This window comes from Morus notabilis, unplaced genomic scaffold (genome assembly GCF_000414095.1).
Source record: "Morus notabilis unplaced genomic scaffold, ASM41409v2 Scaffold685, whole genome shotgun sequence".
Taxonomy (NCBI): Eukaryota; Viridiplantae; Streptophyta; class Magnoliopsida; order Rosales; family Moraceae; genus Morus; species Morus notabilis.
The window spans coordinates 48,883-66,655 of record NW_010363506.1 but is presented as its reverse complement, the minus strand read 5'-3'; the positions used below and the strand labels follow the sequence as shown (position 1 = coordinate 66,655).

The 17,773-nt window shown below is 43.4% G+C and overlaps 1 protein-coding gene across 1 annotated transcript in view; it reads left to right on the top strand.

Annotated features, from left to right (window-relative positions):
* LOC21390986 (clathrin heavy chain 2) overlaps positions 1-10,642 on the top strand; it is a 32,466-nt gene extending 21,824 nt beyond the window's left edge. The window contains exon 30 of the mRNA XM_024169715.1: positions 9,918-10,642. Coding sequence (XP_024025483.1) covers positions 9,918-10,052 — 135 coding nt within the window. The 3' untranslated portion in view covers positions 10,053-10,642. The remainder of the gene's footprint in view (positions 1-9,917) is intronic.
* The last annotated feature ends 7,131 nt before the right edge of the window (positions 10,643-17,773 follow it).

Here is a 17,773-nt window from a genome sequence, read left to right as displayed (position 1 = left end):
AAAACTTGATCCTAGAGCTATTAAGTGTATCTTTGTGGGGTACTCATCTTGATAGAAATCAAATTGGAAATCAAATAGAAATTGAAAGAAACAAATGACCTTTGATTCGAGAGTTAGGTCACACCTCTCCAATAATCTCTAATCTACTGCTAATACTTTCCAAAACATGCATGAGAAACCCTAATCTTCCCCTAACAACCTTCTTAAACTCAGTCTCCCACTAATGACCTTGTCAATTTACCAAACTGTCCCTGTTCTTAAACCTACGTCTATAATACGTTTTCAGCCCCTCCCTTCCAAGTCTAACATTACTCCCCTCCCAATGACACACCTTGTCCTCAAGGTGGAACCAAGGGAATTGCTCCCGAATCAAGTCAAACGGCTCCCATGTAGCTTCATAGTCCGGTAGATCTTTCCACTTGATAAGCACCTCCCTTCCGCCCGACATTCCTTGACGGACCCCGTCCATTGCCTCTGTTCCAAGACGACCTCCATGTCCTCAGTCAAAGTAGGCGGCAATGAAGGTGAGGAAGCATGATCTCCAATAGCACGTCTCAACTGGGACACATGAAACACTGGATGAATGGCCGACGTAGGTGGTAATCGCAAACGATATGCCACCTCACCAATGCGCTCTGTGATCTCAAACGGCCCAAAGTACCGAGCAGAAAGCTTCTCATTCCTCCGTTGTGCTAACGTCTTCTGTCGGTATGGTCGGAGCTTCAAATAAACTTGATCCCCCACCTCAAACTGGACATCCCTCCTATGTCCATCCGCTTGCTGCTTCATAATCTGTTGAGCTTTTAATAAATGTTTTTCAACTCATCCAACATCCGATCACGTTCCTCCAAATATTGATCCACCTGCGACATTGGCGTGGTGTGGTGCCCATAGTGCACCAAATGTGGTGGATCCCGCCCATACAAGATCTTAAAGGGGGTAGTCTGCGTCGCCCTATGATAAGAGGTGTTATACCAATACTCTGCCCATGCCAAGCACCTCACCCAATGCTTGGGTGTGTCAGATACAAAACACCTTAAATATGTCTCCACACTCCGATTAACGACCTCCGATTGGCCATTGGTCTGCGGGTGATAAGCAGTATTTCTCTTCAGAACAGTCCCCTGCATCCGAAATAACTCCCTCCAAAAGTGACTCAAAAAGATCTTGTCCCGGTCCGACATTATCGATTCCGGAACACCATGTAGTCGCACAACCCCTCATAAACGCCGCTGCTACAAAGACTGCCGTATAGGGATGTCGGAGGGGTATAAAATGAGTATACTTGCTCAGGCGATCAACCACCACCAAAATCACAGTGTATCCCTCCGACCGAGGCAACCCCTCGATAAAGTCCATCGTCACCTCCTCCCAAACCTTCTCCGGTAGCGATAGAGGCTGCAACAACCCACATGGCGACATCACACCGCGCAACCATGTCCTCCACATCCTTTTTCATCCCTACCCAATATAGCTCTGCCGCCAACCGTCGATATGTCTTGAGAACACCTGAATGCCCACCAATAGCACTTCCATGAAATTCCTGTAGTAATCTCGGTATGTGAATAGAAGTCCGTGGTAGAACAAATCGTCCCTGGTACAACAGACGTTGGCCATCCAACGCATAACCGGGTGGCCCCGCCCCTCCCCTCAGCAAGGCCGCTCGTATCTTCCCCAACTCCTCATCGGCCTCGCTCTCCTGCCGTAAAGCCTCCCAATCTAACACCAAAGGAACTGACAACGCCGACAACTGAGGCTCCTCAACCCTCCTTGATAGGGCGTCTGCCGCCTTATTTTCCAACCCAGGGCGGTATTGTATCTCAAAATCATAACCCAACAGCTTCGAAAGCCAACGCTGATGTTCCTCCGTCACCATACGTTGCTCCAGCAGAAATTTTAAACTACGCTGATCCGTACGAACTATGAAACGCCGTCCCAGTAAATGAGGTCGCCACTTCTGAATAGAGAGCACGATCGCCATTAGTTCGCGCTCATACACCGATTTGAGTCGCGCTCTAGATGTTAACACCTGACTGAAATAGGCGACTCGTCGCTGGTTCTGCATGAGTACTGCACCTAACCCATACCCTGAAGCATCAGTTTCAACTACAAATGGTTGGCTAAAGTTTGGTAAGGCCAACACTGGAACGCTAGTCATCGCTTTCTTCAACTGCTCAAAGGCCTGAGTCGCTGCCTCCCCCCACTGAAAACTATCTTTCTTCAATTGTTCTGTCAAAGGCCACGCAATCGAACTATATCCCCTGACGAACTTTCGATAGTACCCTGTGAGCCCAAGAAACCCCCTCAACTCCTTCAAGTCTTAGGTAATGGCCATTCCCACATTATTGCAACCTTAGATGGGTCTGCCGCAACTCCCTTTGCCGACACTACGTGCCCTAAATATTCCACCATTGTTTGAGCAAGCAGGCATTTCTTTCGATTAGCATAGAGCTGTTGGCTTCGTAACTCAGTCAACACCCTCTCCAATGGCGGACATGGTCTTCCAATGTGCTACTATAAACTAGGATGTCATCAAAAAATACCAAAACAAACTTACGCAAATAGGGTTGGAAGACTTTATTCATCAACGACTGAAAAGTGGCTGGGGTATTGGTGAGGCCAAACGGCATGACTAGGAATTCATAATGACCCTCATGGGTCTGAAATGCAGTCTTTTGCACATCCTCACACCGCATTCGAATATGATGATACCCCGACTTCAGATCGATCTTCGTAACCACCGTCGCTCCATACAACTCGTCTAACAGCTCATCAATCACCGGAATCGGAAACTTATCCAGCACCGTTTCCTTATTCAATGCCCGATAGTCGACACAGAATCTCCAACTCCCATCTTTTTTCTTCACTGATAAAATAGGGCTCGAAAACGGGCTCACACTCGGCTGTATTTTTCCTGCCTCCAACATCTCGTTGACCAATCTCTCGATCTCATCTTTCTGTACTTGTGGGTAGTGATACGGCCGTACACTCACTGGTGATACCCCTTCCTTCAACACAATCGCGTGCTCATGCTCCCGCTTCGGGGGTAACCTTTTGGGCATTTGGAAGACATCCTCAAACTCAAACTGTTCCAACAGCTGCTGGACCGACTTGGTAACACTCGTCGTCGCCTCATTCCGCTCTCCTGCCATGATATGCAACTCAACCAAGAAACCGAGCCCACCATCCTGAATCGTCTTAACCATGGTTTTGAGGGTCACTAGGGTTTTGCACAAACTTGGATCTCCACGAAGCACCACAGTATGACCTCCCTCCTTAAACTCCATTGTCAAAAGCTTCCAATTTACCCTCGTCTCACCCAATGACTGCAACCACTTCATTCCCAGAATGATGTCTGTGCTACCCAAATCCAAAGGAAGAAAATCTTCCAACACTTGAATTCCTTGGAGCGTTAAAATCAGCCCTCTACAAATTCCTTTACTCCTCTCCACGGTACCATTACCCATAACCACCCCAAGATTGCCGTTGTCGACTAACCGAAGTCCTAACCTCTCCACCACTCGATTGGAGATGAAATTATGAGTCGCTCCACTATCCATCAACACCACCACATCCTGCTCTCCAATTTTCCCAACCAACTTCATAGTGTGGTTCGGTGTGAACCCCACCACCGAGTTGAGCGAGACCTCTGCCACATCCAAATGAGGATGCTCCTCCTCCTCTATCACATCTCCTATAATCTCCCCCTCGTCGCCCTCATCATCACATACCGTGAGGACTTGTAATGAGCGATTCTTACACTGGTGCCCCGGAGAAAATTTTTCGTCGCACCGGAACCACAACCTTTTCGCTCGCTTGTCATGTATCGTCAGACGTTTGAAAGTACCCCCTGGTCGCACTCCTCCCATTCTATCCTTCGTTGTATCCCTCTGAACCCCCAACGTCTGAGTTTTCACCCCTCCTCCTGAAACAATATTCCGGTATTGGAAAACACCGGAGTTACTTCTGTTAGCCCTCTCCGTCATATTCTTATCCTCAATCATTTGGGCCAACGCCATGGTCTCGCCAAGCCCCCTCGGCCTCAACAACCGCACCGCCGCTCGAATCTCCGGTTTCAGCCCCTTCATAAAATTTCCCTCCAATACTGCCTCCGAGATGCCCCTCAAACGCCCTGAGAGTAGTTCAAACTTTTCTCTATAATCCATAACGGTCCCCTCTTGTGTTAAGAGCAAAGAACTGCTCGTGTAAATCCCCCTCCTGGGTAGCCGTAAAGTGCTCAATCAATCGGTCTTTAAACTCTTCCCACGACCTTATTGGTTGTCGCTGTTCCCGCCATTGAAACCATTGTCAACGCTTTGCCTTCCAAACACAATGCCGCTGCCATCAGTTTTTCCCTCTCCGAGAGTCCATTGATGGCGAAATAGCGTTCTACCCTATACACCCATCCATAGGCATCCTCGCCCTCGAAAATGAGCATTTTCAGCTTCCGTACCCTAGAATCCGCCCCAAATTGGGTATGCCCGGTCCAATTTCGCGCCATTGGAGGCCTCCATCCTCCCGATTCTCCTCCATTCTCCATAAATCCGGCAGTCCCAGCCCCAATTCCGACATACCCACTCCCCCTCTCGCCGGAAATTCCTCCTCCCGGCCGTACGCCCCCAAATCCACCCTGCCCGGGTCCGGATCTGCCCTGCCCAGCCCAAAATCCGGCCTGCCCAGCGTGCCCCGCCCTAGATCCGAGCTGCCCAGGTCCCAGATCTCCCCACCACGGCGCTGAAACACCGTGTCCAGCCGTCCCCAGCCCTGGCGCGCCCCATGGCGGCGCCAAAACACCTAATCCTGTCGCCCCAAACCCTAGGCCGCCTCCTCCTGCCGCGAATCCTTCAGATCCGCCGCCTCCAGCCGCGACCTAGCCTCCTCCACCGCCCCCAATGCTGGGAAAAGCTCCTCCAAGTCGCGCTGTCGCCTGGGCCGCCCTCTGCGCCAGCAAGTCGGCCGCGTCCCGCCGCCTCTGGCCGTGCCAAACGGGCGGATTCCAACCCTCCTCCCTCTGCGCCGTCGCTGACCTCTTCAAACAAAACCCTAGGGCGCACGCCCAGGGAACTTCTGACCTCCCCAGGGGTCCCCTCAACCCCAATCGCCACTCCCTTTCCTCGCCTGACCGAGTTCGCAGTCGTGTCGATGGCCGCCGTCGGTGAACCCGTCGCCGCCGGAGGGGTAGCGTGAAGATCCATCAATTTCTTCAACATTTCCTCCAAGTTATTGAACCGTCCTTCCACGTTGTTGAATCTGTCCTCCATGGCAAAAAAGCTTCCTTCTATAGTTGTCTTCATCTTCTCAACCTCAGATTCCAATCTTTCTCCAAGAGCATCCATCTTCTTGGCAGCCATCTCCCCAGGAAAGAGCTCTGATACTAATTTGATAGAAATCAAATTGGAAATCAAATAGAAATTGAAAGAAACAAATGACCTTTGATTCGAGAGTTAGGTCACACCTCTCCAATAATCTCTAATCTACTTCTAATACTTTCCAAAACATGTATGAGAAACCCTAATCTTCCCTTAACAACCTTCTTAAACTTAGTCTCCCATTAATGACCTTGTCAATTTACCAAACTGCCCTTGTTCTTAAACCTACGTTTATAATACGTTTTCAGCCCCTCCCTTCCAAGTCTAAGACATCTACTCAAAAGGGTTATAAATGCTACCATCCTCCCACTAAGAAACTCTATATCTCAGCCGATGTCACGTTTGTTGAGTATAAGTCATATTTCTCTACTCCTTATCTTCAGGGGGAGTTGCCTATACTTGAAGATAAGGAGTCAAGTCTGCCACCACTGGAATTTCTCTCACCCGAGTCACCATTATTGGAAACATCCTCAACCGAGTCACCCAGAGCACAAACCAGATCACCCGAGTCACCCAAATCACAGCCTAAACAGCCACAAAAAAACCAAGCAGATGAACAAATATTTGATCATTTCCGGTTTGATCAGGTGTATTCAAGGAAAAGAGATCCTATTATGACTTCAAGGCAGGGACAATTCACTGAACTGACTCCTGGAAATGAGGTAACAATCTGTGAACCAAATTTAAATATATCACCAGTAGATTCTCCTTCCAACAGTGACCTTGATCTTAATCTGCCTATAGTTGTGAGAAAACAAACCCGAGAATGCACAAAAAGGCCTCTATACCCCTTATCTCATTTTGTGACTTTTCAGAAATTCTCTCCAAGCCACCAAAGTTTCCTTTCAACCCTAAACACAATTCCTATTCCTAACTCATTATCTGAAGCATTATCAAAGAAAGAATGGAGACTTGCTATGGAGGCTGAAATAGATGCATTACAAAAGAATGAAAACTTGGGAGTTGGTTGATTTATCTAAGGGTAAGAAACCAGTAGGCTGTAAGTGGGTGTTTGCAGTAAAGTTTAGGGCAGATGGATCTCTAGAATGCTATAAGGCAAGGCTGGTTGCAAAGGGATATACTCAAACGTATGGGGTGGACTACCAAGAAAAATTTGCACCAGTAGCAAAGATGAACACCGTAAGAATCTTGCTGTCCTTGGCTGTCAACTTTGATTGGGAATTACAGCAGTATGATGTGAAGAATGCCTTCCTCCATGGAGAGCTAGAAGAGGAGATTTATATGAGTATTCCACCAGGGTTTAGTGGAGTTGATAATCACAAAGTTTGCCGGTTAAAAAGGGCATTATATGGGTTAAAACAATCACTTCGGGCGTGGTTTGGACGGTTTGCCAAGGTGATGATAGCCAATGAATACAAACAAAGTCAAGGTGATCATACACTCTTCATCAAGCATTCGGCCTCAGGGGGAGTCACGATATTAATAGTGTATGTGGATGACATTATAGTGACAGGGAATGATGAGGTAGAAAAGAAAGTCTTGAAGGAGGTTCTAGCCAAGGAATTCGAAATAAAAGATCTAGGGAGACTAAAGTACTTCTTTGGAATTGAAGTAGCTCGATCTAGACAGGGAATGTTTATCTCTCAACAAAAATATGTCACAGATCTACTTAAGGAGACCAGATTGATGGCTAGCAAACCGGTTGGAACTCCTATTGAACAGAACCACAGATTGGGTGAAGCTCTTGGAGATAAGGCAGTGGATAGAGAAGTGTATCAAAGGCTTGTTGGCAAACTCATTTACCTTGCTCATACTTGGCCAGATATTGCCTATTCGGTTAGTGTCATTAGTCAGTTTATGCATGATCCTAGAGAAGTTCATCTAAATGCAGTCTATCGAGTTCTTCATTACTTAAAAGCATATCCTGGCAAAGGAGTCCTATTCAAGAAAGCGTCAAATATTGACCTGGCAGTATACACGGATGCTGACTTTGCAGGATCACCAGTTGATAGGCGATCAACTACGGGCTATTGCACGTTCCTTGGAAGGGAATTTAATTTCCTGGAAAAGCAAGAAACAGAGCGTGGTAGCAAGGTCAAGTGCCGAAGCAGAGTTTAGAGCTATGGCAGCAGGAGTATGTGAATTAATGTGGGTCAAGATTATTCTAGAAGACCTGAAGATTCAATGGAGCAGACCTATGAGACTATATTGTGATAACAAGTTAGCTATAAGCATTGCTCACAACCCAGTACAACATGACCGGACGAAGCACATTGAGATAGACAGACATTTTTCATTAAAGAGAAGTTAGATAGTGGTCTAATTTGTACGCCATATGTTCCTATGAGGCGTCAGCTAGCAGATGTGATGACAAAAGGGTTATGTAATAATATGTTCCATGAGAACATTAGCAAGCTGGGAATGGTGGACTTATATTCACCAGCTTGAGGGGGAGTGTAGGAAATCTCGGATGAGATATCATAGGAGGATTTTTAGGAGATCTTCTAGTATAGGAAATCATGGAAGATTACCGAGTCCTAAGGGGCTGATCTGTTTTGGATTCTTTCCTGATTTTATGTAACAGAAAGTATCTATAAATAGAGTGTAGAATAGCTTGTAATGATTCATTCGTTCATAATAAAAATTCTTTCATTATTCTTCAAGAATCAATCCAAGGGTTTCGAGTAGGGAGAGGGGAAGGTGGCACGGCACCTATGGGAGGACCGAACGGATCAACGATTTTAGCGAATGGATATGCCATTGTTCGCCGGAGAAGACCTTGATTGAAGGGTGGGTCTTTAGAGCTGAACGATACTTTTTGTTTTATAGAATGACGAACAATGAGAAAATCCAAGCTGCTGAAATGGCTATGAAGGGTGATGCTTTGGCTTGGTATCAATGGCAAGATGCTCGTTGTCCATTCTACAGTTGGAATGAATTGAAGATTCATCTGCTTAAGCATTTCAGATTGTCATCCGATGAGGCCTTACATGAGGGTTTCTTGGTGAAACGTCAAGAGGATACCATGGCTGACTATAGACGACAATTCAAGGTACTTGCCAACCTGGGAAAGAGATTTCAAATTCGGTTTTAGAGAGAGTTGTCATTACTAAATTGGAAGTCGATAAAGAGCAAGTGGTAGGTAGTTCAAGTGGATTGCTTCTAGCTCAAACAACCGATGTTTCAGATCAAATGGATGTTCAAAGAATCTTGACTATGAAGAATTTTGATGGCAAGGTGGACCAAGGCATTGAAAATGAAGTTGGTTTTCAAACTGGTGCTTGTAATGAGGGGCTTCAAGATATGGGAAATAAGATGTCAATGACATCAAAATTTTCCAAGGATGCTACTTTAGAACCGGAGTTTGCTACACCAGTGAAAGAAGTCCATTCTTGTATTATAAAAGATGAATTTGATTCTGGTTGCAGCAATTTTGGGGCTGTTGATAAAAGAGTACACTTGTAGCTGCCCTCCATTGTTAATGTTCTGACAAACAACAATGCATCTTTCTTTGGTGAGGTGGAACATGCACTGCAGTAAGATAACGCTTGTGGGAGGAAGGTTTTTGTTATAAATGAATTGTTTGGGCTGACCAACAAGGTTTTCCATTGCGACAAGGATGATTTTGAGGGTGAGCTTCATGGTTTCGCTGCCCTTAAAGTGGTTCTCAATTTTAGCTCCAAACAAAAGTGTGAAGTTGAAAAGATAAAGTTAACAAGAACATTTGAAGCAAATTTTGTACGAATCATTCCGGTCGACGTTCTAAGATCCAACCTCATGATTGGAAGGAAGTGGAGTCACACGGCTGTGATTACTTAATACCTTGAGGACAAGGTGTTTCTTTAGGGCGGGGTGATGTTAGAAACCTAATATTTAAAAGTCTTTTTTAATAGTCTTAATAGCAGTATAAATAAAGGGCTTAGTAGCTCACTAGGGTGGGCTGTGATTTTGAGAGTTTTGGGAGACTGAGATTAATGAGAGCTGGTGGTCTCTCGAATACTACCAAATTAGGAGTCCCCGGAGTACTCGAATTCTCAGTTCTATCCTTTACAAGAATTCCCTTATTTCTATACAATAACTTGGATATATCCTTTTTTCACCCTAAATGCACAAGGATATCCCAGCTTGGATGACATTTCCATTGGTTGGATCGTCTGGCTATTTACTTCATAATTGCACTTCCTAGGTATAGCAGAGGCACGTTTAGCTTATTAGGAAAAGTGTCTCCATGAGGTTGCGGATTTAGGTCCTTACTACACAGCAGTTAGAAACACGTAGAGCAACCGCGAGTGGGCAGGATGCTAACATGACCCTTAAGTGCTGATTCAAAAGACAGTTGGTTTTACCTGCATCCGTGCATAAAGAACTAGTGAGGTGTCAATTTTTTTTTTTTTTTTTTGAGTGCTGGCACCAAACTCTTAAGGTCATCTTCATCATATGCTGGAATTCAATTATCAGCTATTTTATCCCATGTGATAAGCAGTGTGTTCGTATTCTTATGATTTGTTAATTTTCATTTTGTTTATGAAACGTTTTTATGTGGTGAATTATATGGTCTGAAACAAAATTTGCTCTTACTTCCTGCAGAACATGTACGCCCAGTTGCTGCCTGCTTTACCTGCACCATCAGGAATGGGTGGAGGCTTTGCGCCACCGCCATCTGTGCCAATGGGAGGAGTGGGGATCCCAGGTTTTAATATGCCACCAATGGGCTCCTTCTAATGAGATTTTGCAGTGACAATTTTAGATTCAGAGAGTTAGAAAGAGTAGCATCTGGTACCAGTCAAATTCCAAACATTCCCCTCAATTTTATTTTTAACTCTGAGGTTCCTTCTAGTGGGAACAATGTGGGATAGTGCTTAGTGTTGGCTTTGACGATAGTAGGTGCCTTAGATAGGATTCTGGTTATATTTTTTCTTCGGGTTACTTTGGCTCGGGCTTGCTACTTTTTGTTCGCTAGCCGATGCTGAGCCGAGAAATTGCTGTTGTAGAGATCTTCATGAATCGTAGGATGGCAAATCATGGATGCGGTTGTAGCAAACTTGCCTCGTGTATAGGTCATTTTGATCATGTTAATAAGCTCCTATGTATTCTGTCTTCGAAAATTTTAAACTAACCATCTTGCCCCTGATATGCAACGGGATTTTCTGTCAAATTTTGTTTTTTTTCCCTATTCTTGCGTTGCGATTTCTTCAGTCACAGATGGCCTTTAAGGAGTTTATTGTTGGCCGTGAGAATATTTCTCTGTGCAAAGCCTTTTTAAAAAATGATTATTTTGATAAGCGAGTTCGAAGCTTCTCTTTGATTAGTGAGTTCAAAACATTTTATTGACAAATACAATGGTATTAAAAAGCCACAAAGGAAACTTATATTTATGTGTCTTTGAAGTGGCTTGTACTCTTATAATATTCTTTTTATTTGCATCTTTAATTATTTCATTGAACTGTACTAGTAGCAAGCGAGTATGAAGTTTGTTATTACGAAAATTCAGTGTAGTATATTTCATCAATTTATTTGATTTTACACCTGAATAACGAGGTCACTAAAAGTAATTTTCTATCGGCATTTTGAAGAACTTGACGAGGAGGCCTTTAGAATCTTTTCGGCTGCGTTTAGTAGATAAATTCAGAATTATGTTTCTGGATCCTGATTCAGATAAGTGTTTGTTTACAGTGATTCTAAATCATAATTCAGAATTAGTGTTTGGTTTGGATGATTTTGATTCATGATTTAGAATCTGATGTGATGTTTTAAACTAGTTTAAATCATGATTCTAAAACCACCCCGTCTCTTGATTCAAGGTGATTCAAACCTCTAATTTTGAATCATGGTTTCAGAATCATGATTTAAACTGAAAATCATGAATCATGATTCTGATTTCAGAATTATGATTAGAATCATCCTGATTTGAATTTTCGTACCAAACGATCATTTTTGTTTTATTTTAAAATAACATGAAATAGTGTGAAAAAATAAACACTTCTTTTCTTGGAAGGAAAAAACACAAATAGTCACTCTTATATATATATATATATATATATATATATATATTAGGGAAGTATACATTCCAATCTATCTACGATTTCAGTGCCCGTTTGGTATAAAGATTGAAATCAGGGTGATTTGAGTCTTTAGATTCAGAATCATGATTTATGATTTGAATAATGATTCATGATGATTTCAACTTTTATTTGGATGTGTGCATGATTCTGATTGTAACTTGAATCATGATTCGAACTAGTATTTGGTTGTGTTATTTGTTGATTTTGAATCATGTCAACAATAATAACCATCTTTTGGCCATGTAGATACGTTAGGTGTAAATTTGTTTCTACTGGTTGCATATTATGTCAATAAGGAAAAATGTATTACCATTGTAATAGAAACTCAAGTACAAATCGTCAAAGTACAAATCGTGAGGCAAATGCCATTCTTGTTTATCGTCCTGTACACTTCTCTCCTGATATCAACATAAACATTACAAATACACACATATGAAAAGTGTGCTTAAGAAACACCTAAGCTAACCTGTAAAAACTGATAACAAGTTTTCCACATTTACACATAGCCTAGTGTTTGAATATGTTTCTGGAATATCAGAAAATGTATGAACGAGTATAGCTGATTTCTGTTGTAACACCTGAAAATTTTGCCTATAAAACCATGCATTACGCCTAACATCAAGGGGTAATCTTTTTTCTCCAGTTGGCCATAAAATTTGACTTCCTATTTCATGCATTTGGATCTTGATCATGTTTAAGCTTCATGATGTTCCCTTTCTCCTTTATCATTTACCATCATTTGGACATGGAAACCATCTAGAAATTGTTAACCAGGAGTTTCCTCCTCCAATTGCATTCCATCTGAAAAAAGGTTCAAATATCTACTTAGTCTCTCGTCTCTCTCTCTCTGTAATATTGAAACACAATCTCACCTATACTTTGTTACCAAGCAATGAAGAAACACTGCCATTTGCACCTTTGTAAACTCAGTTCCAACACAGAACCTCATGCCACCGCCAAAAGTCATGAAATGGCTTGTAGCACCATTTAATTCCACTCCCTGGAATGTTACCATGTTTTCCACACAAGCAAGGAAAAAACGTTAAGATCAAATCTACCTATATATATATATATATATATTATATATATGCTTGTCATAAATGGCTTACCTCCCACTCCAAGGATTGAAGGCCAGTGGATCTTCATACGAAAATGGGTTCAAATGCACATCTAGTGGACAAACCATAACAACCCAACCTGCTGTAATGGTATATCTTGTATCTGAACCAAATATGCAGCTTGTTCTCGGCAATACTTTCTTCCACAACCACAGTGATGCAAATATAAAAATACATGGCGAACAATAAGCTCATTTCTGAAAATAGCCTTGTAAAGTAGTATTTCTTGAAGAGCACAAAGTACAAATCCACATTATCAAGAACATCCACATCATGCATTCCCCAAAACCAAAGTCCAACTATACTCAAACAAAGCAAGAACGTGACAAAACTCAATAGCCAAAAGTTTAAATTACCTTCGTTAATTCCCAAGAGTTGCTGCTTGGGTTAGAATCAAGAATTGCTTCATATGCGGGATTTGACATTGCAGTTGCAGCTAACACGCCAACCGGTTCACCAGCAGGGTATAAATTCTGAGCACTTCCTCTGCTTCGCAGAAATTTTTCATATATCAACCGTGTCTCCCACGGCTTCCTTGGTATTCCACCCACATTTCATTCGCAATGCGATCCCTAAAACGACCCATCTCTGTACGACTAACACTACCTCCTGTCACAACTGGCCCTTCAGGGACATTATCATCAGTGTCATCGTCAGCACATTCATCTGCATTGTTTGGATCTATTTCACTTACAGGTACACCATCCCGGTCGTATTGACTTAGAAGCGGATCCCCCTCATTAACCATGTGAACGAAATTATGTAATATTGCACACGCAACTGGAATTTTTACTTGTTTATCAATTGGATATGTATTATTAGGCCGCCTTAGGATAGGGAATCTAGCCTTCCATACCCCAAATGTTCGCTCTATACAATTTCTCAACGATGAGTGTTTGTAGTTAAAAATATCCCTAGGTCCTCAAAAACCACCACTTCTCCTTCTGTAATCAGGCAAATGGTAAGTCCCCCTCTGTACGGAGCGAGAAAACGATCATTGTTCGCATACGCGGCGTCAACGAGATAGTATTTTCCTGTGTAGGGTATCCAAATTAGGCTGCAAATTGAATGTCGTTAACAATAAATAGACATAAGTACGAAGACGTAAGTGTAACTTGGTGGGATACGTCGGAACTTCGACCTACGATTGTTAAGCGCATCCGTGAGCACTCGAGCATTGTGGGCTGAACCTTCCCAACCGGATAATATGTACGTGAACTTCATATCAAATGAACAGGCTGCCAATATGTTCTGTGAGTTCACACCCTTTCTATTATGATATGCCGCTGGGTTAGGAACACCAATTGGTGTGCAAGGTATATGAGTACCGTCAAGTGCGCCTACACAGTCCTGACCATTTGATACAAAAGTTATAAACATAATTATCAATGTACGCTTAAGAATCTCAATGATATGTAATTAAAAATAATGCGAAAATGAGAATCACAACTTACGTCGAACCATGTACCATATCTCTGACGGTTGTCATGTAAGAATTTGGGCACTTTGTCATACTTTGGGGGCTTAATGAATTCTTCTTCTAATTCACAAATAGCATCTAAGACTTCAGTAAACCTACGTGATATTGTCTCCCCTAAATGTTGCCATGCGTCTTGTGATTCACGATTACTGTGGCTTTGTGAAATGATTGTTAAGAACACAAATAATTGTTCAGGTACGCTCATGTTATATGAGGGTCGTAGCAACCCTTTATCAGTTAGCATTTCACATAGTATCATAAAAGCACGCGGTCCCATATGCACTTTGTTGAACATTGCATTCTCATTGTTGTTGGCTAACAGCTCATTTACCTTGTCCATGCCCCTTAATGTTGAATTGTGCATCGGCCTTCTTACAGTATCAGTATCCAAATAAGCAGCTACAGCCGTGGCAACGCCTATTGCGGCCTTAAATCTCCGTCGACGCCTTACAGAGGCCGTTCTATCGCGTTCTTCATTATCGGGCTGCATCCTGTTGTTTCTGCAATTTAACAAATATCATCAATATTGTCATTAAATAAAAACCCTCGTAGTGACAATATCATTATGGGCATGCTTTCACTCTTGTTCAATGTTTACAATGAACGCTAATGGAGGTGAGCAGCCGAGAGCATCAGCAGCCCCCTTACGATAGGCCAAACGGGGGCTGCTGTCCTCTGAAATCAGAGCACATTAGTCCCCTGTCACAGCCCAAACGGGGGCTGCTGTCCTCTGATTTCAGAGCATCAGCAGCGCCCTGTCACAGCCCAAATGAGGGTTGTTGTGCTCTGAAATCAGAGCACCAGCATCCCCCTGTCACAGCCCAAACGGGGGCTGCTGTGCTATGAAATCAGAGCACCAGCAGCCCTCTTACAATATGCCAAACGGGGGCTGCTGTGCTCTGAAATTAGAGCACCAGCAGCCCCCTTACAAGAGGCCAAACGGGGGCTGCTGTCCTCTGAAATCAGAGCATCCGCAACCCCCTTACCGAGTGAACCAACCTGCCGTGTGCTCCATTTTCGGAGCACCCAAGAAGAGCAACAATGAATAATAAAAAATTGTCATACATTACTTTATAATGGAAAAAAAACACCATTTCATATAATATAGTAACATAGGATACAACAATAGTATAGAATACAGTCTCATACAACAAAGAATGAAAGTAAACCGGTACACGAACAATAGTCTCGAAATCTTGCTTACACACAACAACATGGTATGCTAAACTAATCCGTGGTCTAAAAGCAAGGGAAAATCGACCATTTAATCCAAATTAAGTTCGTACATAGAAACATCATAATAGACATCTACGGGCTAGGTGGATTAAAGGCTGGTGGTGGCTGGTAGGCTGGTGGAGGCTGGTGGTATGGGTTAGGGGGCTGACTATAGGGGTTTGGTGGATGTGGGAAGGACTGTGGCAGCTGGGTGTATGGATTCGGTCCGGGAGAGAAGTTATGTGGGGGCTGACTATATGGATTAGGCACCTGACATGGATAGAGGGTTTTTGGCACATCAACAAAGTCGTTTAAAAAAACCCTCCTAATGGGTTCATCCAATTTATGCCAGGCTGCCCGCCACATGGGAGACGCCATTATTTTTTCAAACGCATGGGCGTACGTACGCGGATCAACTCCTATTTCCTTGAGTGACGCTATGATCATATCCATTTCATTTGGTCCATTCACAGTGTTGTTACTCGGTTGGGTCTCTTTGCTTGAACGAATGTCCTCTCGCAAATCGTTGCGCATGTCCTTAATGCATTCAAGCAACTCCTCCTGTGAACTGTCATTGGATTTGTGTGCCCACGTCTGTTTCTTTCTTATCACCCGTGATGATGAGGCGATATTGGATGTAGTCCGCCTTGCAAAACTTTCCACGCGGTTACGAAGCTCAATAGGCATCTCATCATCATCACTGTTTTGGGAAGGAGCATTCTGGTGAGGTTGTGGTTGTTCATCCCCAGCAGCAACATCAGCCGTTGGCTCTACATGGGCGACTGAGTGATATGCAGCTGAACCGGACGCCATAACTCTTGAAGGGAATACGGCTGCCAAGTACGTCTCATTATGCCTCAAACCATGAGTGAACAACGTTTTCGCTTCACGATGTCTCTAACAAAATTAGAATGAAATTGGTAAGTTTCTTACACTTACCAACGAAAGTGTAACCTCTAGCACATTATCACTAATGGAGGCGTAATGAATCACACATATTACCTTACAAAGAGATGTTCGCAGTTCATCCGAGCATGTAAAGGTTTTAGTAATAGGATCCCACCCTACTCCAGTATGGTTTTGCAGTACTTTATACGCAGAGTAAAGGTTGCCAAGTCGGCGGCGTTTCTCCCTTAATCGCTCACCGTCGGGTACGTATCCATCGAAAAATGTGGCCATCCGAGCAGCCCATTGGTTGTAGTCTCGAATATCTCGTACCTTCCCGTAGTGTATGTCATTGTACTCGTATAGACACTCAAGTAGAAACTCCTCCGCTGCAGGATTCCAATACAATGGCCTCTCCTCGGGGTTTTTCTTAGGCATCTACATACGCATAGGACAAGCAAGAGGAGTCCAATGCGTGCAAAAATAGGGCATAAGCTTCAAACCGTGAAGAAGTGAAACCAACACAAAATTCACAAACAAGAACATGAAAGAGAAGTGACCGACCATTTATTAAGAAGAAAAAACAGTCCACCACCGTACGACACGAGAGAAAAAAACGGTCTAATACTAATCAAAACTCGGGAAGATCATGGAAAATAAAACTGGAAAATGAGAGAGAGAGTTATCATAATATAGCAGTCATATTCACATGATCAAAAACTTACACTCGGCAATTTCACTGGATATTTTTTCATGTTGTTTGCAGAGTCACAGTTACCTTGGATCTTGCTCTATCGGCTCTTGTAATGCAGGCCATAAGGCAATGGCATGCAGAAGCAAAGCAAAAGAGGAAGAAAAATCACACTTCACAATCAACCCACAACGACTATTCTTCTACCACTAAAATCTCAGATCAGATCTAGAATAAAGATCCAGAAAATCCATCAACATAAGCGGCAAAGTTAAAAACAAAGGAAGCAAAATCCTCTCCTCACACAGAGAAAACTATTGGTCATAAATCAATCCACTTCCTGATATGTACACACCACAGAAACACAAAAAATAACGACGAAGTAGGCTGTTGGAAAAACATGAACCAGAGAAAAACCACACATGTTGCCCTTCGAACATCTCCTATTCTAGGTAATGATATTTACGCAGAAATCTAAAAATAAAGTGAGGATGACATACCCTTACCTGATTCGAGTCCGACGAGGAGATGGAGGACACCGCCGGCAGAGCTCCAAAGACCAATGTAGAACCTTTGTAAATCTCCCTTCTGTTTCCTATCCGGTGAAGCCGATAAATGGGCTTACCTTCGTAGTATCGGCGAAATTGGTACCAAATGTGGAGCTTCCGTCGATTGTTCGGCTTCAATCGAGCACTTAAAGCATTTCTCATGAAACCCAGAAGAGGGGTCCGCCGTGGGTTGGGATGTGAATGCAAAGAGGAGTCCACAGGGAAAAGGAGTGAACAACGCAAGAAAATGGAGGAGAAAAATAAAAAAAAAGCTGGGATGCTCTGCAAACTCACGCGTGAAGTAACAGTGAAAGCTGGAGATTCTCTGGCCAAGGGAAAATTGGTCGATGGGAGTGCATTGGGGTGGGTGGGGGTTATTTCTCAGCACGGGAAAAACCATTACTCGGGGGAAGGGGGGAGCACTGTGCTCTGATTTGGGACCGG